The sequence below is a fragment of the Micromys minutus genome, assembly GCF_963924665.1.
Source record: "Micromys minutus genome assembly, chromosome: 22".
Lineage (NCBI taxonomy): Eukaryota > Metazoa > Chordata > Mammalia > Rodentia > Muridae > Micromys > Micromys minutus.
In genome coordinates, this window is record NC_137957.1 from 4,598,365 (window position 1) to 4,622,877 (window position 24,513).

At 37.8% G+C, this 24,513-nt stretch overlaps 1 protein-coding gene across 1 annotated transcript in view; it reads right to left on the bottom strand.

Annotated features, from left to right (window-relative positions):
• The window catches only part of TESPA1 (thymocyte expressed, positive selection associated 1), a gene marked incomplete at both ends in the record, with an annotated part of 83,303 nt that overhangs the window by 51,050 nt on the left and 7,740 nt on the right, over positions 1-24,513 (bottom strand). The window contains 4 exons of the mRNA XM_080935950.1: positions 9,222-9,320; positions 9,769-9,805; positions 10,633-10,686; positions 11,583-11,638. Of these exons, the coding sequence (XP_080792076.1) occupies positions 9,222-9,320; positions 9,769-9,805; positions 10,633-10,686; positions 11,583-11,638 (246 nt within the window). The remainder of the gene's footprint in view (positions 1-9,221; positions 9,321-9,768; positions 9,806-10,632; positions 10,687-11,582; positions 11,639-24,513) is intronic.

A 24,513-nucleotide genomic window follows, 5' to 3' on the forward strand; every position in this document is an offset into this window, starting at 1 on the left:
TAGAATGAATGGAAGTATTTCAATCTTCTTATATCTATTGAAACTTGTTTTGTGACTGATTATATGGTCAATTTTGAGAAGGTGCTGTGAGGTGCTGAGAAGAAGGCATATTCTTTTGTTTTAGGGTGAAATGTTCTGTAGATGTCTATTAATCCCAATTGGTTCATAACCTCTGTTAGTTTCACTGTGTCCTTGTTCAGTTTCTGCTTCCATGATCTGTCCATTGATGACAGTAGGGTTTTTAAGTCTCCCACTATTATTTTGTGTGGTGAGATGTATGTTTTGAGCTTTAGTAGGGTTCCTTTTATGAATATGGATGCTCTTGTATTTGGAGCATATATGTTAAGGATTGAGAATTCATCCTGATAAATTTTCCCTGTGATGAGTAATAAGTGTCCTTTCTTATCTTTTTTGATAACTTTTAGTTGAAAATATACTTTATTTGATATTAGAATGACTACTCCAGCTTGTTTCTTGTGGCCATTTACTTGGAAGGTTTTTTTCCCCAGCCTTTTACTCTGAGATAGTATCTGTCTTTGTCTCTGAGACGAGTTTCCTGTATGCAGCAAAATGCTGGATTCTGTTTATATATCCAGTCTGATAGTCTACATCTCTTTATTGGGGAATTGAGTCCATATATGTCAACAAATATTAAGGAATAGTGGTTGCTGTTTCCTGCTATTTTTGCTTTTTGAGGTAGAATTATGTCTGTGTGTCTTTCTTCTTTTGGTTTTTTTTTTTTAAACGACTTTATTTTGCAAAACAAAGATAAATGTACAGATTTTAAATATTTTTTGCTTAAAATTATACATTTTTGTCAGTACTGTTTTTTCAGATATTAAAATAAATTTTACATAAAACCATGTGAATATGTTTTTTAGTCAGTACTTGATTTTTTTCAAGGGCTTGACAGTATGCATTGAAAACCTACTAGTTGCAATAAGCGTAAAGTACATGCAAAACAAAACGCAACATGGAAATAGTCAAAGTCTTTTTGTTTTGTGAATATATGTATATTTTTTGTTTTCTTTATTTCTTGGACTTCATACAGTCTGTGAGTTGTTTCTGGGGAGTGCAAGCCTCTGGGGTTAGCATCCCACTATCAGTGACTGCATATTATGTCTGTTCTTTTGTGAGTGGGTTATCTCACTCAGGATGATCTTCTCTAGATGCAGCCATTTTCTTAAGAATTTGGTTAAGTCATTGTTTCTGGAGGCTGAGTAGTATTCCATTGTGTATATGTACCACAATTTTTGTATCCATTCGTCTTCTGAAGGACATCTGGGTTCCTTCCAGCTTCTGGCTATTATAAATAGAGCCGCTATGAACATTGTGGTGCATATATCTTTGTTGTGTATTAAAGTGTCTCTGGGGTATATGCCCAGAAGTGGAATGGCTGGGTCTTCAGGTAGTACTATATCCAATTTTCTGAGGTATCGCCAGACAGATTTACAGAGTGGTTGTATTAGCTTGCAACCCCACCAACAGTGGAGAAGTGTTCCTCTTTCTCCGCAGCCTCGCCAGCATCTGCTGTCATCTGAGTTTTGGATCTTGGCCAATCTGACTGGTGTGAGGTGGAATCTTAGGGTTGTTTTGATTTGCATTTCCCTGATGGCTAAGGATGTAAAGCACTTCCTCAGATGTTTCTCGGCCATTCGGTGTTGCTCAACGGAAAATGATTTGTTTAGGTCTGTACCCCATTTTTTAATAGGGTTATTTGATTCTCTGGTGTCTAGCTTTTTGAGTTCCTTGTACACCTTGGATATTAGGCCTCTATCTGATGTGGTGTTGGTAAAGATCTTTTCCCATTCTGTTGGTTGCCGTTTTGTTTTCTTGACGATGTCCTTAGCCTTACAGAAACTTTGCAATCTCATTAAGTCCCATTTGTTAATCTTTGACCTTAGAGCTTGAGCCATTGGTGTTTTGTTCAGGAAATTTTCTCCTGTGCCTATGTGTTCTAAGGTTTTCCCTACTTTCTCATCTAATAGTTTCAGTGTATCTGGTTTAATGTGGAGATCTTTAATCCACTTACACTTGAGCTTTGTACAAGGAGATAAGAACGGGTCTATTTTCATTCTTTTGCATGTTGAGTGCCAGTTGGACCAGCACCATTTGTTGAATAGGCTGTCCTTTTTCCATTGAATGTTTACTGCTCCTTTGTCAAAAATCAGGTGACCATATACATGAGGGCTCATTTCTGGATCTTCTATTCTATTCCACTGATCCACATGCCTATTTTGTACAAGTATCATGCAGTTTTCAGCACAATTGCCTTGTAATATAGCTTGAGGTCAGGGATAGTGATTCCCGCAGATGTTTTTTTGTTGTTGAGGATGGATTTCGCTATTCTAGGTCTTTTGTTATTCCATATGAAATTGCACATTGATCTTTCCAATTCCATGAAGAACTGGGTTGGAATTTTGATGGGGATTGCATTGAATCTGTAGATTGCTTTTGGTAGGATGGCCATTTTTAAGATGTTGATCTTTCCAATCCATGAGCATGGGAGATCTTTCCATTTTCTGAGATCCTCCTCAATTTCTTTCTTTAGAGGTTTGAAGTTCTTGTCATACAGGTCCTTCACCTCCTTAGTTAGAGTCACACCAAGGTATTTCATAGTTTTTGTAACGATTGTGAAGGGTACCTTTTCCCTAATTTCTTTCTCCACATGTTTGTCCTTTGAGTATAGGAAGGCTACTGATTTGTTTGAGTTAATTTTGTATCCGGCCACTTTGCTGAACTTGTTTATCAGCTGTAGGAGTTCTCTGGTGGAATTTTTGGGGTCACTCAAGTACACTATCATTTCATCAGCAAAGAGTGATATTTTTATCTCTTCCTTTTTGATTTGTATCCCCTTGATCTCCTTTTGCTGTCTCATTGCTCCAGCCAGGACTTCCAGTAATATGTTGAATAGGTAGGGAGAGAGTGGGCAGCCTTGTCGAGTCCCTGATTTTAGTGGGATTGCTTCAAGTTTCTCGCCATTAAGTTTGATGTTGGCTGTTGGTTTGCTGTATATTGCTTTTATTATGTTTAAATATGGGCCTTGGATTCCTGTTCTTTCCAGGACTTTTAACATGAAGGGGTGTTGGATTTTGTCGAATGCTTTCTCAGCATCTAGTGAGATGACCATGTGATTTTGGTCTTTAAGTTTGTTTATATGGTGGATTACATTGATGGATTTCCTTATGTTAAACCATCCCTGCATCCCAGGGATGAAGCCTACTTGGTCATGATGAATGATGATTTTGATGAGTTCTTTGATTCGGTTTGCAAGGATTTTGTTGAGTATTTTTGCATCAATGTTCATAAGTGAGATTGATCTGAAGTTCTTTTCCCTTGTAGGGTCTTTGTGTGGCTTAGGTACGAGGGTTATTGTAGCCTCAAAAAATGAGTTGGGTAATATTCCATCTGATTCTATCTTTTGGAATAGTTTGGTGAATATTGGTGTTATAACCCCAATAAATGTCTGATAAAATTCTGCACTGAACATGTCTGGACCTGGGCTTTTTTGGTTGAGAGGCTTTTGATGACTTCTTCTATTTCTTTAGGTGTTATAGGGTTATTTAGATGGTTTACTTGGTCCTGGTTAAACTTTGGGACCTTGTATCTGTCTAGGAATTCGTCCATTTCCTCCAGATTTTTCAATTTAGTGGAGTATAAGTTTTTGTAGTAGGATCTGATGATTTCTTGAATTTCCTTAGTTTCAGTTGTTATGTCACCACTTTCCTTTCTGATTTTGTTAATTTGGATACTCTCTCTTTGCCCTTTAGTTAGTCTGGCTAGGGGTTTATCAATCTTGTTGATTTTCTCAAAGAACCTACTCTTTGTTTTGTTGATTTTTTCAATGGTTCTTTTTTTTTCTATTTGGTCTATTTCTGCCCTAATTTTGATTATTTCTTGCCGTCTACTCTTTTTGGGTATATCTGCTTCCTTTTGTTCTAGGGCTTTTAGTTGTGCTGTCATGTTGCTGATGTGAGCTTTCTCCAGTTTCTTTTTGGAAGCACTTAGGGCTATGAGTTTTCCTCTCAATACTGCTTTCATTGTATCCCATAGGTTTGGGTATGTTGTGTTATCATTTTCATTGAATTCTAGAAAGTCCTTAATTTCTTTCTTTATTTCTTCTTTGACCTTGCTATCCTTTAACAGAGCGTTGTTTAGTTTTCATGTGTATGTGGGCATTTTGTTGTCTTTGTTGTTGTTAAAGACCAGCCTTAGACCATGGTGATCTGAGAGGATGCATGGGAGTATTTCAATCTTCTTAAATCGATGAAGGCTCGTTCTGTGTCCATTTATGTGGTCAATTTTCGTGAAGGTGCCATGGGGTGGTGAGAAGAAAGTGTATTCTTTTACTTTAGGATAGTATGTTCTGTATATATCTATTAATTTTAGTTGGTTCAAAGTCTCTGCTAGTTTTGCAGTGTCCTTGTTCAGTTTCTGTTTCCCTGATCTGTCCATTGGTGAGAGTGGGGTATTAAAGTCTCCCACTATTATTGTGTGGGGTGAAATGTATTTTTTGAGCTTTAGTAGAGTTTCTTTTATGAATGTGGGTGATTTTTTATTTGGAGCATATATGTTAAGGATTGAGAGTTCCTTCTGACAGATTTCCCCGGTAATGAGTAAAAAGTGTCCTTCTTTATCTTTTTTGATAACTTTTGGTTGGAAATTTACTTTATTCGATATTAGAATAGCCACTCCAGCTTGCTTCTTGGAGCTGTTTGCTTGGAAGTTTTTTTTCCCACCCTTTTACTCTGAGATAGTGTCTGTCTCTGTCTCTGAGATGAGTTTCCTGTATGCAGCAAAAGGCTGGATTTTGTTTATGTATCCAGTCTGATAGTCTATGTCTCTTTATTGGGGAGTTGAGACTATTTATGTTAATAGATATCAAGGAATAATTGTTTCTGTTTCCTGCCATTTTTGCTTTTTTGGGTTGAGTTGTGTCTGTGTTTTTTTCTTCTTTTAGTTTTCTTGTTTAGGAGTTTTCTTGTTTTTACTAGGCTGTATTTTCCCTCCTTGTATTGGGTTTTCCACCTATAATTCGTTGTAGTGCTGGGTTTGTGGTCAGATATTGTGTGAATTTTGATTTGTCTTGAAATATCTTTGTCTCTCCATCGATGGTGATTGATAGTTTTGCTGGGTATAGCAGCTTGGGCTGGCACTTGTGCTCTCTTAAGGAGTGCATGATGTCTGTCCAGGCTCTTCTAGCTTTCATAGTCTCTGTTGAGAAATCGGGTGTGAGTCTGATTGGTCTGCCTTGATATGTTACCTGACCTTTTTCCCTTACTGCTTTTAGTATTCTTTCTTTACTTTGGGCACTTGATGTTTTTACTATTATGTGTCGGGAGGTATTTCTTTTCTGGTCCAACCTATTTGGAGTTCTGAAGGCTTCTTTTATGCTCGTGGTCATCTCATTCTTGAGGGTAGGGAAGTTTTCTTCTATGATTTTGTTGAAGATATTTACTGTGCCTCTTAGTTGATACTCTTCCCCTCTTCTATTCCTATTATCCTTAGGTTCTGTCTTCTCATTGTGTCTTGTATTTCCTGGACATTTTGGGTTAGGAGCTTTTTGTTTTTTGCATCTTCTCTGGCTGTTTTGTCTATATTTGCAATGTTGTCTTCTGCCCCCGAGATTCTCTCCTCGATCTCTTGTAATCTGTTGGAAATGCTTGCTTCTGTGACTCCTAATTTCTTTTGTTGGTGTTCTGACTCTAGTGTTATCTCTTTTAGCGATTTCTTTATTGTGCCAATTTCTGTTTTAATTTCCCTCTTCCATTCCTTTATTTCTTTGGTTCTGTTTTCGTCTCGTTCTTTGAGTTCTTTGAGTGTTTTTCTTGTTTCTTCTTTAAAAGCTTCTGAATCTTTTTGCTTTTCCTCCCTTTCTTGTTTAAGTAACTCTATCAGCGTCTTGAGTCATGATTTCAGGTCTATGTCTTCTTTCTCTGGAGTGTTTGGCATTCCGATGTTTGCTACTATTGGAGAGCTGGGTTCTGGTGTTGCTAGATTGTCTTGGTTTCCTTGGGATATACTCTTTCTCTTTCCTCTTGCCATTTTGTTGTCAGTGATATGTTCTTGCCTTTCCCTTGTATCTGGTCTGTGTCCCTGGTACACTTTCCGTGTGCACTCCTCAGAGATCTCTCTACTCCCCGGCAGCCCAGGTTCCAGGTGGCAGCTGGGACAGGCTCTGCTCTGCGTCCTGAAGTCGCCTCCAGGTGGGAACAGACGTTCCTAAGATCTGTTCCTGGTCACAGATGCTCAGCCTCTCCGAGCCACCTTTCTGGCTGGAAGCTAGGCCAGGCTCCGCTCTGCGTCCTGAAGTCATCTCCGGGTGGGAACAGAAGTTCCTAAGATCTGTTCCCGGTCACTGGATCGGGGAGGACAGGGCAGGTCAGGGCAGGGGGTGCCCTTTCCGTGTGCACTCTGCAGAGATCCCTCTGCTCTCCAGCAGCCTAGGTCTCCCACTCACCAGTTGCTCAGCCTGTACGAGCCGCCTTTCCGGCTGGCAGTTGGGCCAGGCTCCGCTCTGTTTCCTGAAGTCGTCTCCCTTTTCTTTTGGTTTTCTTGCTCAGTTATTTTCTTGCTTTTTCTAGGATGTAGTTTTCTTCCTTGTGTCAGGTTTTTCATTTATTATTCTTTGTAGGCCTGGATTTGTGGTCAGATATTGTGTAAATTTAGTTTTTTCCTGGAATATCTTTGTCTCTTCATCTGTGGTGATTGAGAGTTTTGCTGGGTATAGTAACCTAGGTTGACACTTGTGTTCTCTTAGAGTCTGTATGATGTGTGTTCTGAATGTTCTAGCTTTCATAGTCTCTGTTGAGAAGCTGAGTGTAATTCTGATTAGTCTGCTTTTATATGTTACATGACCTTTCTCCCCTACTGCTTTTAGTATTCCTTCTTTGAACACTTGGTGTTTTGACTATTATTTGTCAGGAAGAATTTCTTTTATGGCCCAATCTGTTTGGAGTTCTGTAGGCTTCTTTTATTCTCATGGTCATCTCATTCTTAAGGGTAGGGAAGTTTTCTTCTACAATTTTGTTGAAGATATTTACTGTGCCTCTTCGTTGATATCTTTTCCCTCTTCTATCCATATTAATCTTAGGCTTGGTCTTCTCATTGTGTCCTGGATCTCTTGGACATTTTGTGTTAGGAGCTTTGTGTTTTTTGTATCTTCTCTGAATGTTTTTTCTATGTTTTCAATGTTGTCTTCAGCCCCTGTGATTCTCCCTTCCATCTTTTTTAGTCTGTTGTTTATGCTTGCATGTATGACTCCTCATTTTTTTTTTAGGTTTTCCATCTCCAGTTTATTCTGTTTTTGTTTTTTCTTTATTGTTTCTATTTTCATTTTCAATTCCTTCATCTCTTTGGTTGTGTTTTCCTGTAGTTCTTTGAGTGATTTTTGTGTTTCTTCTTTAAAAGATCCTATTTGTTTATGGTTGTCCTCCCGTACTTGTTTAAGGGAGTTATTCATGCTCTTTTCAAAGATCTCCATCATCATCTTGAGGTATGATTTCAGGTCTGAGTCTTCTTTTTCTGGAGTGGTTGACAATCCACTACTTGCTCTGGTGGGAGAGCTGGGTTCTGATGTTGCCAGGGTGTCTTGGTTTCCATTGCTTAAGTTCTTTTGTTTTCCTCTTGCCATCTTGTTGTCTGTGATTATATGTGGTCTTGTTGTTTGTGACTGGCACCTGTCTTTCCTGTGGACCTAGGGGAACATGGGCTCAGGAAGAAAATTGCTTCTGAGTGTTCGGCTTTTAGTGGGCAAGCAGTGAGTTCTGGTAGCAGTGATTCGGCTCTTTGTGGGCTCACGTGTGGGAGCTCTTGTGAGACTGTTCTGGTAGCTCAGCCCTGTGCCAACAGGTCCTGAGTACTACTGGCAGGGACATGGCTCTTTCTCTAAGCCACAAGCTCAGATAGCACAGTACTTTCTGCTCTCTGAGAACTCCCAGTGTGCTCTTTCTGGGCCTATGTGCCAGGCTACCCTCTGGTCCAGGTTTAAGAGGGCCTGTAGAATTGAACTTCAAGCACTGTTTTTCCCAGGCAGAACCTGGTTCCCACTGACAAGGGCCTGTGCCTCACTGTGGGCCTGTGTGTTTAGTCTGTGAACCCAGGCTATCTGGGTAGATCCTGAGTCCCTCTGCCAGAGGTCCAGCCCTATTGTGGGCTGCAAGGGCATGCTTTCTGCATGTTCTGTCTAGCCCTCTCTTGGGTTTGGTTACTCACAGTGCAGTATTACCAGGCCTGTGTTCCTGGATCTCTGCTGTTCCAGGTGACAAAGGACCTGAGCATTTGGTCCATGCACCAATATTTATCTTTATACCCACAAATAAGTTTAGTTTTGATGCCTCATCAAAAAATTTCTCTTTGCCACAAAAGGAGGCTATTACACACAATTACACCCATTTTAAAGCCCAGTTCCAACACAATTCTTATACCAAAGGCTCACGGTGGAACAAAAAAATTCTAAGAGCCAGAGAAAAAAGGAATTTTTCTGTGATATTCCATTCCCTAGGAATGTCCTAAGCTACACATAAAAAGTCTCACCAATATGACTTAAACATAAACCAAACAAGAACAACAGCAATAGCGACACCAAAGTAGATAAGAGAAAACCCATGAAGTCTCAGTCCTACATAAAGAACCATAGGCAACTAATGGATGCTAAGAGAAGAAACAGTTTTCCATAGGGATGAAAACACTAGTTGGTTAGCCAATATCAAATGGTCAGCCCTGAAAACATATGTAGAAGTAACAATATACTAGCATTAGATTTCCACATGTGTACATCTCCATTTAATTGAATTCTATGTAGGTAGGGTTAGTCACATGGAAAAAATGTGAAGTCTTAGTACCATGTCTCAAATTGAAATTTTGTCTTTAAATTTTTGAGACTCTTATTGTAGTCCACTTATCCATCTTGTTTTAGATTTATTTGCATGGGAATATTGTCCATTTTATGGAATAGTTGAGATTGTAAAACAAACCTTGCATCACCTTTTCAAGTTCCATACAGTTAATGCTTGGACTGAACAAAACTTTGTATTGCTTCTACCAACAAAGTTATTAATTAAAAAATACACACTGTTTATTGAACAGCTATTATAGGACTAGGTTCTATTATAGTACTTTTACTATGTCTCCTGGAGTATACATTCAGTGAAAGGAGGTGCCTGTGTTTTGTACATAGCATCCATTTCCAAGAAGGTTTCTCCCAAAAACTTACTACTTACCTTGAACTTGTTTTGTTGGTCCCACCAGTCATGCTGCTGGAAGCCAAACTAGAGCCAAGATCAAGTAACTGGCAAGGTCTGGGTGTTTGGAGGAAATTCCTAAAGACATGAAAGGTAATGTTATTCAATTCCATTTTCTAATCTACACCCTAACCTCAAGTTCCCCCTACTTAATTTATTTTTTCTGTGCTGAGGAAACCCAACTATGCCTCCACCCCTCCCCCAGTTAGAAAGCCTTTCTCTTGATGTGCTTAGTCTTGCTAGGACTAGATGTTTCAGGGTGGGGGTGGTACCCAAGATGGGGGTTTCTCTTCTTCAAGGAGAAAGGGAGGAGATAATAGGAGAGAGGTTTGTAAGGGCAGGACTGGGAGGAGAGAAGAGAGGGAGGCTAAGATCAGGATGTAAAGTGAATAAAATAAATTATTAAAAAACAAAAGCCTTCCTTTATACTGTGTATTTTTGGCTTTAAAATTTCTGACTCTGTAACTTTGTCTAGTTCATTGTCTCCTTGATGATATAATTCAAACTGTGTAAACTTCATACTTACCTAGAGAAGAGGTTTCCATTGGTGGATAGTAATGTGGCTTGGATAGAAACAGAAAGGCAAAAACAAGTTAGAAAGGAAAACTGAAAGCACACATGCCGTTTCTCTATTAATAAAATAGTTCCTCGGTTTTCCTCAGTGGTTCAGAGTTTGGAATCTCAATATCATAAAACATAGCCTAAGAAGTACAACAGACATGTCAGAGAACACCTTGCCAGCAATGTGAACTTGAGGTCTAGTCAAGAGCCTCTCTAACCTGATGGTTGGCGTCACCCTGATCTTTAGGATCTTTTTCCTGCCCATCACAAGACTTATCCATCACATGACTGCCCATCTTCAAGGTATCTGGAGACATTGGGAAGAGACAGTCCTTCTAGCTTTTATTTAAGTCCTTACCCTCTTGCATCAAAACATGCCTCTGAAAACCACTTCTCAGGATGTAGCTCAGTGATAGAACTTTGCCTAGCAGGATGGGGCACTGGGTGGGTCTAATACCCAATATAAAGATGAAGTAGGAGAAAGAGGAGGAAAAAGCTCTCAAACTTTGTTGGTTCTTTGGGCTTCTAATAGGGAAAAGAAGTCACAAAGGTAAGTACATAGCAAATATGGTGCTTTCATATTGTCTCAAAGCACCATAAAAAACTGTCAGAAATCATAATAAGAAGGTGAAGAAATATTTCTAAATCTGGAGTACTTTCTGTGTTTATCATATATCAAAACAAATTAGAAAATCATGCTATTCTTTCCATCTAGATAGAACCACAGAGAGACTGATTCTTTTTTAAGTTTTCCTTCCACCCTATCTTTACATCATCCCATGTGACCCTCTTTGTAGCGATCCCAACATCACATAGCTAAGCTACTCACCCTCTGCTCCAAGATTCAAGTCATCTTCAAAGCTTGTCCCATGGGTAGAGTACCCTATCAAAAGAAAAATCACACAAAAATTGTAGAAAACAAGGCCAGGACAGAATATAACACACGCACACACACACACTCACACACACACTCTCTCTCTCTCTCACACACACACACACACACACACACACACACAAACTGCACACTTGAACATCTAATCATGTCATTATACTCAAATAACTACACAAATGTGCTAGATATTTACATATTCACAAAGCTTCCTCCAAGCTTTACATTAGCAACCACTGTCATGGTTTGATTCAAAATTACATACATTCATTTATAACTTATCTGTGTGCTTTGTTACCTATAATCATGTGCCCAATCTTCTACTAAGTACTTACCAAACAAGGATGTGTGAGTACAATTAGGGATAAGTGTACACAACTTTTGAGGTTCTCCTTTTTTTTTTTTTAAAGATTTATTATATATAGGTACACTATCACTGTCTTCATTCAGACATACCAGAAGAGGGCATCAGATTCCATTACAGATGGTTGTGAGCCACCATGTGGTTGTTGGGAATTACTCAGGAACTCTGGAAGAGCAGTCAGCGCTCTTAACCGCTGAGCCATCTCTCTAGCCCAGGTTATTCTTTAATAGCAGCTATTAGCAACCACTAACAGGTAAATTCTGAGTTAGGGAATATTTGCTTTGAGGTAGTACTTCCATTTGTACTTTCTAGACTGTTCTATAACAAATAAATGGTATTTTTTTAGAACCTAAAGATGCTCATTTTCAAGCACAAACATGAATGTAGATATATATAAACACATCCACAGAGGTGCCCCTCACCCCACACACAGAAAGACCCAGAGACAGAGTCAGAGAGAGATAGAGAGAAAGCATGAGAGCTCATTACACAGCATCCAAATAGAAAAGAAAATAGAGCAGCTCACCATTATAGTTAGATTGCAGTGTTTCTTCAGAAATTACCTCTTCAGTGTCTCTACAACTAAAAATATAATTACATTTTCAACTGTCTTTCTTCAATTATCTCCCACATGTTCACATAATTTTTCCAATGAGAGACAGAACTACTGAATTTGCTTTTATATTGGAGACAATTATGCTGTGATTAATTGATTGACAGGTTAATAGAAGTAGTTGTGAGGATCTGAGACTGAAATGTGTTTTATTTCTAAATGTGCTACTATCGCTATGGCCATATTGCCTGAAGTTGGTTTTGCAATGGTTCATCAATCTTTATCAAAATAGAAAAGAAATATAGAAGCAAAACTGGGGGAAAATTTTATAATAAGACAGTTTTAAAAAATTTATTTATTTATGTGAGTACACTGTAGCTGTCTTCAGACACATCAGAAGAGAGCATCAGATCCCATTAACAATGGTTGTGAGCCACCGTGTGGTTGCTGGGGATTGAACTCAGGACCTCTGGAAGAGCAATCAGTGCTCTTAATCACTGAGCCATGTCTCCAACCTGGACAGAGTTTGTTGATACTATAATTTCCATCACTTCCTAGTGATCCAGTAGCTAGAGTTTGACATTTTCTGATGTCATAATTTCCGTATAACATATACAAGTGTCAGTTATTTTCAGGCTTCTGTCAGTTCACCATATCTACCCACATCTCTTTACTTTTCCAATATTCATGTTCTTGTTTGACTATCACATCTTTCAAGAAACTGCATCCTGAATATATATTTTGAAAAATTGTAATGGTACTTTATTACCATTACCATCTTGACCAGCAGAACAGTGGGAAGTCAGTATAACAGATAGTGAAAAGTAGCAGCAGTTTACAAACAAAACAAATTCCCTTTGATTGAAATAGATGAACACAGTAATCTATAAAAGAGCTTTGAGCTGGGATCAAAGCACCTGGGATTTAGTTTTGGATTCTCAGAATTTGTATATTATTACAAAATCATATAATTATTAGATACAGTTTTTAAAAAGAACAATGTAAAAAATTTCAGGTTACAAAATCTCTTATTTCATAACAGACTTTCTTTTTAAGAAATCACTTTTTCTAAGTATCAATGCAACTTTTGTAATCAACAATGTAACATGTATTCAGTGACTTGTCAAGTCTAATTCCAATTACAAAACTAGTCAATGGGGAAAATGCCTTTTAAATTATTATTTATTTTATTTGTATGAGTACACTGTAGCTATCATCAGACATACCAGAAGAGGACATTGGATCCTATTACAGATGATTGCTGGGAATTTATCTCAAGACCTCTGGAAATACAGGCAGTATTCTTAACCTTTAAGCTAACTCTCTAGGCCCAAAATGCCTAACTTTAATAATACCTTCCTAGAAGAAATAACACAGGTTGGAGTCTTTAAGAATTGTAGAAATCAGGAAAGTAAAACTGAACCATTTCTGTGGTAGGTGTGTATGGGGGGGGGTTAGGGGGGAAGAGCAGAGTACAGGTGATATGATGGGGAAAATGGGAAAAAAGGGAAGGGCTCTAATTAGGAAGGGAGGATACAGACAAATAGAGAAGGAAGGAAGAAGGTAAAATGACAGTAAGGGTGTCTGAAAAATAATAAGGAATCATACATAAAATATTCAATATTAACTATCTGCCTAAAATATTAAAAATTATAATACGTATAGGTATATGTAAAAAGTATTTAGCACAGAACAGGGCTCGGCCCATCTGCCACCTGGACCAGCAGTTCCCAAAGGTTTACAGACTGGTAAGGAGGGGATCTGGGCAGCCAGGGAGCACAGAGATCTCTGCCGAGTGCACACGGAAAGCGCACCCCTGCCCTGCCTGATCCAAGGAACAGGAACCCAGCTTTGGGACCTCTATTCCCACCAGGCGACTTTGGGGCGCAGAAAAGGGCTTGGCCCATCTCCCACCTGGGCCAGCAGTTCGTAAACATTAAGGCCTGGTGAGTAGGAGATCTGAGCAGCCAAGAGGCAGAGAGATCTCTGCCAAGAGCACACAGAAAGCAAGCTCCTGCCCTGCCTGATCCAGGGACCAGGAACCCAGCATTAGGACCTCTGTTCCAAACCGGCGGCTTTGGGGTGCAGAACAGGGCTCGGACCATCCAAGAAATGGACCAGTGAAGATCCAAAGACACAGACCAGGTACAAGGGAAAGGCAAGAACATATCACTGACAACAAGATGGCAAGAGGAAAGTGAAAGAGCATAATGTCCCAAGGAAACCAAGACAACCTGGCAACACCAGTACCCAGCTCTCCCATCACAGCAAACATTGGAATGCCAAACACTCCAGAAAAAGAAGATGCAGACCTAAAATCATACCTCAAGACAATGATAGAGATCCTTAAACAAGAACTTGAGGAAAAGCAAAAAGAATCAGAAGCTTTTAAAGAGGAAACAAGAAAATCACTCAAAGACCTCAAAGAACTAGAGGAGAACGGAACCAAAGGGATGAAAGAATGAAAGAAGGAATTTAAAATGGAAATTAACACAATAAAGAAAACACTAAAAGAGATAACCCTAGAGGTAGAACACCTAAAAAAGAAATCAGGAGTCACAGAAGCAAGCATTTCCAATAGACTACAAGAGATGGAAGAGAGAATCTCGGGGGCCAAAGACAACATTGTAAACATAGGCAAAACAGCCAGAAAAGATACAAAAACCAAAAACCTCCTAATGCAAAATGTCCAGAAGATCTAGGACACAATGAGAAGACCAAACCTAAGGATAATAGGAATAGAAGAGGGCGAAGAATATCAACTAAGAGGCACAGTAAATATCTTCAACAAAATTGTAGAAGAAAACTTCCCTAACCTTAAAAATGAGATGACCATGAGCATAAAAGAAGCCTTCAGAACTCCAAATAGGTTGGACCAGAAAAGAAATTCCTCCTGACACATAATAGTCAAAACACCAAGTGCCCAAGCAAAGAAAGAATACTGAAAGCAGTAAGGGAAAAAGGTCAGGTAACATATAAAGGCAGACCAATCAGAATCAAACCCAATTTCTCAACAGAGACTATGAAATCTAGAAGAGCCTGGACAGACAACAGACCCTAAGAGAGCACAAGTACAAGCACAAGCTGCTATACAATTCAAAACTATCAATCACCATAGATGGAGAGATGAAGAATTTTAAAGACAAATCTAAATTTATACAATATCTTACCACAAACCCAGAACTACAACGAATTATAGGTTGAAAACCCAATACAATGAGGGGAACTACATCCTAGTAAAAACAAGAAAACTCATAAGCAAGAAAACCTAAAGAAGAAAGAGACACAGACACAACTCAACCTACAAAAGCAATAATAGCAAGAAACAGAAACCAGTATTCCTTGATATCTATTAACATAAATGGACTCAACTCCCCAATAAAGAGACATAGGCTATCAGACTGGATACATAAACAAAATCCAGGATTTTGCTGCATACAGGAATCTCATCTCAAAGACAAAGACAGACACTATCGAAGAGTAAAAAGGTGGGAAAAAAACTTCCAAGCAAACAGCCCCAAGAAGCAAGCAGGAGTGGCTATTCTAATATCGAATAAAGTAATTTTCCAACCAATAGTTATCGAAAAAGATAAGGAAGGACACTTTTTACTCATTACCAGGGAAATCTGTCAGGAGGGACTCTCAATCCTTAACTTATATGATCCAAATACAAAAGCACCCACATTCATAAAAAAAAACCCTAATAAAGCTCAAAAAATACATTTCACCCCACACAATAATAGTGGGAGACTTTAATACCCCACTCTCACCAATGGACAGATCATGGAAACAGAAACTGTACAAGAACACTGTAAAACTAATAGAGACTATGAACCAACTGGAATTAATAGATATCTACAGAACATATCATCCTAAAGTAAAAGAATACACCTTCTTCTCAGCACCACATGGCACTTTCTCGAAAATTGACCACATAATTGGACACAGAACGAGCCTCAATTGATATAAGAAGATTGAAATACTCCCATGCATCCTCTCAGATCATCATGGTCTAAGGGTGGTCTTTAACAACAACAAAGACAATAAAAAACCCACATACACATGGAAACTAAACAATGCTCTGTTAAACGATAGCAGGGTCAAAGAAGAAATAAAGAAAGAAATTAAGGACTTTCTAGAATTCAATGAAAACAAAAACACAACATACCCAAACCTATGGGATGCAATGAAAGCAGTACTGACAGGAAAAAACATAGCTCTAAGCCCTTCCAAAAAGAAACTGGAGAGAGCATACATTAGCAACTTGACAGCACAGCTAAAAGCTCTAGAACAAAAGGAAGCAGATACACCCAAGAAGAGTAGAATCATGAAATTATTAAAATTAGGGCAGAAATGGACCAAATAGAAACAAAAAGAACCATTGAAAGAATCAACAAAACCAAGTGCTGCTTCTTTGAGAAAATCAACAAGATTAATAAACCCCTAGCCAGACTAACTAGAGGGCAAAGAGAGAGTATACAAATTAACAAAATCAGAAAGGAAAGTGAAGACATAACAACTGAAACTGAGGAAATTCAAGAAATCATCAGATCCTACTACAAAAGTGTATATTCCACAAAGTTGGAACATCTGGAGGAAATGGATGAATTCCTAGACAGATACAAGATCCTAAAGTTAAACCAGGACCAGGTAAACCATCTAAATAATCCCATAACACCTCAAGAAATAGAAGAAGTCATCAAAAGCCTCCCAACCAAAAAAAGCCCAGTTCCAGAAGGGTTCAGTGCAGAATTTTATCAGACATTTATTGCGGACATAACACCAATACTCTCCAAACTATTCCACAAGATAGAATCAGATGGAATACTTCCTAACTCATTTCTTGAGGCTACAATAACCCTTGTGCCTAAACCACACAAAGACCCTACAAGGAAAGAGAACTTCAGACCAATCTCACTTATGAACATTGATGCAAAAATACTCAACAAAATCCTCGCAAACTGAATTCAGGAACATATCAAAACGATCATTCCACATGACCAAGTAGGATTCATCCCTGGGATGCAGGGATGGTTTAATATAAGGAAATCCATCAATGTAATCCACCATCTAAACAAACTCAAAGAACAAAACCACATGGTCATCTCAGTAGATACTGAGAAAGCATTTGACAAAATTCAACAACACTTCATGTTAAAAGATTTGGAAAGAACAGGAATCCCAGGTCCAAACCTAAACTTAATAAAATCAATATACAGCATACCAACAACCAACATCAAACTTAACTGTGAGAGACTTGAAACAATCCCACTAAAATAAGGGACTTGACAAGGGTGCCCACTCTCCCCCTACCTATTCAACATAGTACTGGAAGTTCTGGCTGGAGCAATTAGACAGCAAATGGAGATCAAGGGGATACAAATCAGAAAGAAAGATGTAAAAACATCACTCTTTGCAGTTGACATGATAGTGTACTTAAGTAACTCCAAAACGTCTATCAGAGAACTTTTACAGCTGATAAACAAGTTGAGCAAAGTGGCTGGATACAAAATTAACTCAAACAAATCAGTAGCCTTCCTATATTCAAAGAACAAACATGTGGAGAAAGAAAGTAGGGAAAAGATACCCTTCACAATAGTCACAAAAACTATCAATACCTTGATGTGACTCTAACTAAGCAAGTGAAGGACCTGTATGACAAGAACTTCAAACCTCTAAAGAAGGAAATGGAGTAAGATCTCAGAAAATGGAAAGATTTCCCATGCTCATGGATTGGAAGGATCAATATTTTAAAAATGGCCATCCTACCAAAAGCAATCTACAGATTCAATGCAATCCCCTTCAAAATTCCAACCCAGTTCTTCATTTAGTTGGAAAGATCAATGTGCAATTTCATATGGAATAACAAAAGACCTAGAATAGCGAAATCCATCCTCAACAACAAAAAAACATCTGCGGGAATCACTATCCTTGACCTCAAACTATATTACAAGGTAATTGTTCTGAAAACTGCATGGTACTGGTACTGAAATAGGCATGTGGATCTATGGAGTAGAATAGAAGATCCAGAAATGAGCCCTCACATATGGTCACCTGATTTTTGACAAAGGAGCCATAAATATTCAATGGAAAAAGGACAGCCTATTCAACAAGTGGTGCTGGTCCAACTGGCACTCAGCATGCAAAAGAATGTAAATAGACCCTTTCTTATCTCTTTGTACAAAGCTCAAGTGTAAGTGGATCAAAGATCTCCACATTAAACCAGATACACTGAAACTATTAGATGAGAAATTAGGGACAACCTTAGAACACATAGGCACAGGAAAAATTTTTCTGAACAAAACACCTTTGGCTCAAGCTCTAAGGTCAAAGATTAACAAATGGGACTTAATGATATTGCAAAGTTTCTGTCAGGCTAAGGACATTGTCAAAGAAACAAAATGGCAGCCAACAGAATGGAAAAAGATCTTTACCAACTCCACATCAGATAGAGGCCTAATATCCAAGGTATACAAAGAACTCAAAAAGCTAGACACCAGAGAATTAAATATATTATATTTAGCTTACCTGTCCTCTTTCTTTTACCTCAAACTCTAATAAAATAGGCCTTAAGCTTCTTTTTGAGTTTATTTCTTTTTTAAAAAAATTATTTACTGTATATAAATACACTGTAGCTGTCTTCAGATACACCAGAAGAGGGCATCAGATCTCATTGCAGAGGGTCCTGAGCCATTATGCAGTTTCTGGGATTTGAACTCAGGACATCTGGAAGAGCAGTTAGTGCTCTTAACCACTGAGCCATCTCTCCAGCATATCTGAGTCTATTTCTAAATTCTTTTTAAAATAAGAATCCCAAATGTCTCTTGATTTTTTATCATCTTTAAACCTATTTGAAGCACTGATGTGTTTTGAGTTTTTCAGTATTTGCTTTTTCAACATTCTTTAGACTAGAGAGTTTTGGAGCCCAAAGTGATACTTTGAATGTAGCCTCAGGCAAAGTCATAAAGAAGAGCTGGTAAAGTTAGTTAGTAAAGAAAAAGGCTGAAGTGTATCAGATGGGGTTAGTACTAAGTCAGGGTTCCCTTTATTCTGTGTCCAGCAGTGTACTTAACCTGAAGTCACTTGAAGTATCTTATATATTTAACAATGGAAATGGATTCATAACTGGGGATCTGTAAAGTTTACCAAATTAATCACATATATTTTCAACTAATACCTTTATATTAATTGTAAAAAAATCAACTAGATTTATTGATTTTGAATTATTTTGTTAAAATAAAACTGTGTATAAAGAAACATAAGGTATGAAATTGTATCAATCTAATTAAGAATGTATAATTTATAATCCAACTAAACATACTAATAAATATTAATTTTTTAAATATATAATTGCATAGAAATATTTTGCATATTATACTACATAAATATTTATTTACAAGCTAATATAAATTATATTAATATATTTTTAAAACTTTATTTTAAAAAACAAAGATAAAAGAAAAAAATTTTAAACATTTTTGCATAAATATACACAAATACAATTGTGTCAGTGCTTGGTTTTTTTTTTCTTTTTTTTTTTTTAAGGTTTGATACTCTGCATTAAGGTTTTACTGGTTACAATGAGCAAAAATTACATGTAAAACAGGATGTAACCCGGAATTAGTCAACATTTTCTAGGTGTGTAAAAATTGAGCATAATGTTTTTTTGTTTTGTTTTGTTTTGTTTTGTTTTTTTTTTTGAACTTCACACAGTCTGTGAGTTGTTTCTGGGGCAGCCCGAGCCTCTGGGGTTGGCATCCCAATATCAGTGACTACATATTATATCTGTTCTTTTGTGACTGGGTTATCTCAATCAGGATGACATCTCTAGATGCAACCATTTTTTTTTAAGAATTTGGTTAAGTCATTGTTTCTGATGGCTGAGTAGTACTCCATTGTGTTAATGTACCACAATTTTTGTATCCATTCGTCTACTGAAGAACATCTAGGTTCTTTCCAGCTTCTGACTATTATAAATAGAGCTGCTATGAACATTGTGGTGCGTGTATCTTTGTTGTATATTGGAGTGTCTCTGGGTTATATGCCCAGAAGAAGAATAGATGGATCTTCAGGAAGTACTATGTCCAATTTTCTGAGGAATCGACAAACTGATTTCCAAAGTGGTTGTATCCTTTACAACACAACCAACATTGGAGAAGTGTTCCTCTTTCTCCCCACTCCTCGAAAGCATCTGCTGTCATCTGAGTTTTGGATCTTGGCCAATCTGACTGGTGTTAGGTGTAATCTTAGGGTTGTTTTGATTTTCATTTCCCTGATGACAAAGGATGTTGAGCACTTCCTTAGATGTTTCTCAGCCATTCCATATTCCTCAATTGAGAATTTTTTGTTTAGATCTGTACCCCATTTTTAAATAGGGTTGTTTGATTTTCTGGTGTCTAGCTTTTTGAGTTCTTTGTATACCTTGGATATTAGGCCTCTATCTGATGTGGAGTTGGTAAAGATCTTTTCGCATTCTGTTGGCTGCCGTTTTGTTTTCATGACAATGTCCTTAGCCTTACAGAAACTTTGCAATCTCATTAAGTCCCATTTGTTAATCATTGACCTTAGAGCTTGAGCTATTGGTATTTTGTTCAGAAAATTTCTCCTGTGCCTATGTGTTCTAAGGTTTTCCCTATTTTCTCATCTAATAGTTTCAGTGTTTCTTGTTTAATGTGGAGATCGTTGATCCACTTACACTTGAGCTTTGTACAAGGAGATAAGAAAGGGTCTATTTTCATTCTTTTGCATGCTGAGTGCCAGTTGGAGCAGCACCATTTGTTGAATAGGCTGTCCTTTTTCCATTGAATGTTTACTGCTCCTTTGTCAAAAATCAGGTGACCATATATGTGAGGGCTCATTTCTGGATCTTCTATTCTATTCCATAGATCCACATGCCTATTTTGGTACCAGTACCATGCAGTTTTCAGCACAATTGCCTTGTAATGTAGTTTGAGGTCAGGGATAGTGATTCCCGCAGATGTTTTCTTGTTTTTGAGGATGGATTTTGCTATTCTAGGTCTTTTGTTATTCCAGATGAAATTGCACATTGCTCTTTCCAACTCTATGAAGAACTGGTTTGTAATATTGATGGGTATTGCATTGAATCTGTAGATTGCTTTTGGTAGGATGGCCATTTTTAAAATGTTGATCCTTCCAATCCATGAGCATGGGAGATCTTTCCATTTTCTGAGATCTTCCTCAATTTCCTTCTTTAGAGGTTTGAAGTTCTTGTCATACAGGTCCTTCACTTGCTTAGTTAGAGTCACACTAAGGTATTTCATAGTTTTTGTGACTATTTTGAAGGGTATCTTTTCCCTAATTTCTTTCTTTAAATGTTTTTTCTTTGAATATAGGAAGGCTACTGATTTGTTTGAGTTAATTTTGTATCCAGCCACTTTGCTGAACTTGTTTTTCAGCTGTAGGAGTTCTCTGGTAGAATTTTAAAGGTCACTTAAGTACACTATCATGTCATTGGCAAAGAGTGATGATGTTTTTATCTCTTCCTTTACGATTTGCAACCCCTTGATTTTCTTTTGCTGTCTAATTGCTCCAGCCAGGACTTCCAGTACTATGTTGAATAGATAGGGGTAGAGTGGGCAGCCTTGTCGAGTCCCTTATTTTAGTGGGATTGCTTCAAGTTTCCCACTGTTCAATTTTATGTTGGCTGTTGGTTTGCTCTATATTGCTTTTATTATTTTTAGGTATGGACCTTGGATTCCTGTTCTTTCCAAATCTTTTAACATGAAGTGTTGTTGAATTTTGTCAAATGCTTTCTCAGCATCTACTGAGATGACCATGTGGTTTTGTTCTTTGAGTTTGTTTAGATGGTGGATTACATTGATGGATTTCCTTATATTAAACCATCCCTGCATCCCAGGGATGAATCCTACTTGGTCATGTGGAATGATCGTTTTGATATGTTCCTGAATTCAGTTTGCGAGGATTTTGTTGAGTATTTTTGCATCAGTGTTCATAAGTGAGATTGGTCTGAAGTTCTCTTTCCTTGTAAGGTCTTTGTGTGGTTTAGGCACAAGGGTTATTGTAGCCTCAAGAAATGAGTTAGGTAGTATTCCATCTGATTCTATCTTGTGGAATAGTTTGGAGAGTATTGGTGTTATGTCCGCAATAAATGTCTGATAAAATTCTGCACTGAACCCTTCTGGACCTGGGTTTTTTTTTGGTTGGGAGGCTTTTGATGACTTCTTCTATTTCTTGAGGTGTTATGGGATTATTTAGATGGTTTACCTGGTCCTGGTTTAACTTTAGGATCTTGTATCTGTCTAGGAATTCATCCATTTCCTCCAGATGTTTCAACTTTGTGGACTATACACTTTTGTAGTAGGATCTGATGATTTCTTGAATTTCCTCAGTTTCACCTGTTATGTCTTCACTTTCCTTTCTGATTTTGTTACTTTGTATACTCTCTCTTTGCCCTCTAGTTAGTCTGGATAGGGGTTTATTAATCTTGTTGATTTTCTCAAAGAAGCAGCTCTTGGTTTTGTTGCTTTTTTCAATGGTTCTTTTTGTTTCTATTTGGTCTTTCTCTGCCCTAATTTTGATTATTTCTTGTGGTATACTCCTCTTGGGTACATCTGCTTTTTTTTTGTTTTAGATCTTTCAACTTTACTGTCAGGTTGCTAGTGTATGCTCTCTCCTGTTTCTTTCTGGAAGCGCTCAGGGCTATGAGTTTTCCTGTCAGTACTGCTTTCATTGCATCCCATAAGTTTGGGTATGTTGTGTTTTCTTTTTAATTGAATTTTAGAAAATCCTTTATTTCTTTCTTTATTTCTTCTTTGACCTTGCTATTGTTTAATAGAGCGTTGTTTAGTTTCCATGTGTATGTGGGCTTTTTGTTGTCTTTGTTGTTGTTAAAGACCAGCCTTAGACTGTGGTGATCTGATTGGATGCATGGGAGTATTTCAATCTTCTTATATTGATTCAGTCTTGTTCTGTGTCCAATTATGTCATCAATTCATGAGAAGGTGCCATGGGGTGTTGAGAAGAATGTGTATTCTTTTCTTTAGGATGATATGTTCTGTAGTTATCTATTCATTCCAGTTGGTTCATAGTCTTTTTTAGTTTTACAGTGTTCTTGTTTAGTTGCTGTTTCCATGATATGTCCATTGGTGAGAGTGGGTTATTAAAGTCTCTCACGATTATTGTGTGGGGTGAAATGTATTTTTTGAGCTTTATTAGGGTTTCTTTTATGAATGTGGGTGCTTTTGTATTTGGAGCATATATGCTAAGGATTGGGAGTTCTTCTTGACAGATTTCCCCTCTAATGTGTAAAAAGTGTCCTTCCTTATCTTTTTTGATAACTTTAGATTGGAAATTTACTTTATTTAATATTAGAATAGCCACTCCAGCTTGCTTCTTGGGGCTGTTTGCTTGGAAGTTTTTTTCCCACCCTTTTACTCTGAGATAGTGTCTGTCTTTTTCTTTGAGATGAGTTTCCTATATGCATCAAAATGTTGGATTTTGTTTATGTATCCTGTCTGATAGCCTATGTCTCTTTATTGGGGACTTGAGTCCATTTATGTTAATAGATATCAAAGAATAGTGGTTGCCATTTCCTGCTATTATTGCTTTTGTAGGTTGAGCTGTGTCTCTGTCTCTTTCTTGTTTTGGTTTTCTTGCTTATGAGTTTTCTTGTTTTTACTAGGATGTAGTTCCCTTCTTTGTATTGGGTTTTCCACTTCAAATTCGTTGTAGTCCTGGGTTTGTGGTTATATATTGTGTAAATTTAGATTTGTGTTTAAAATTCTTCATCTCTCCATCTATGGTGATTGATAGTTTTGAATTGTATAGCAGCTTGTGCTTGTACTTGTGCTCTCTTAGGGTCTGTTGTCTGTCCAGGCTCTTCTAGATTTCATAGTCTCTGTTGAGAAATCGGGTGTGATTCTGATTGGTTTGCCTTTATATGTTACCTGACCTTTTTCCCTTACTGCTTTCAGTATTCTTTCTTTGCTTTGGGCACTTGGTGTTTTGACTATTATGTGTCAGGAGGAATTTCTTTTCTGGTCCAACCTATTTGGAGTTCTGAAGGCTTCTTTTATGCTCGTGGTCATCTCATTTTTAAGGTTAGGGAAGTTTTCTTCTATAATTTTGTTGAAGATATTTACTGTGCCTCTTAGTTGATATTCTTCGCCCTCTTCTATTCCTATTATCCTTAGGTTTGGTCTTCTCATTGTGTCCTTGATCTTCTGGACATTTTGCGTTAGGAGGTTTTTGGTTTTTTATCTTTTCTGGCTGTTTTGTCTATGTTTACAATGTTGTCTTTGGCCCCCGAGATTCTCTCTTCCATCTCTTGTAGTCTATTGGAAATGCTTGCTTCTGTGACTCCTGATTTCTTTTTTAGGTGTTCTACCTCTAGGGTTATCTCTTTTAGTGTTTTCTTTATTGTGTTAATTTCCATTTTAAATTCCTTCTTTCATTCCTTCATCCCTTTGGTTCCGTTCTCCTCTAGTTCTTTGAGGTCTTTGAGTGATTTTCTTGTTTCCTCTTTAAAAGCTTCTGATTCTTTTTGCTTTTCCTCAAGTTCTTGTTTAAGGATCTCTATCATTGTCTTGAGGTATGATTTTAGGTCTGCATCTTCTTTTTCTGGAGTGTTTGGCATTCCAATGTTTGCTGTGATGGGAGAGCTGGGTACTGGTGTTGCCAGGTTGTCTTGGTTTCCTTGGGACATTATGCTCTTTCACTTTCCTCTTGCCATCTTGTTGTCAGTGATATGTTCTTGCCTTTCCCTTGTACCTGGTCTGTGTCTTTGGATCTTCACTGGTCCATTTCTTGGATGGTCCGAGCCCTGTTCTGCACCCCAAAGCCGCCGGTTTGGAACAGAGGTCCTAATGCTGGGTTCCTGGTCCCTGGATCAGGCAGGGCAGGAGCTTGCTTTCTGTGTGCTCTT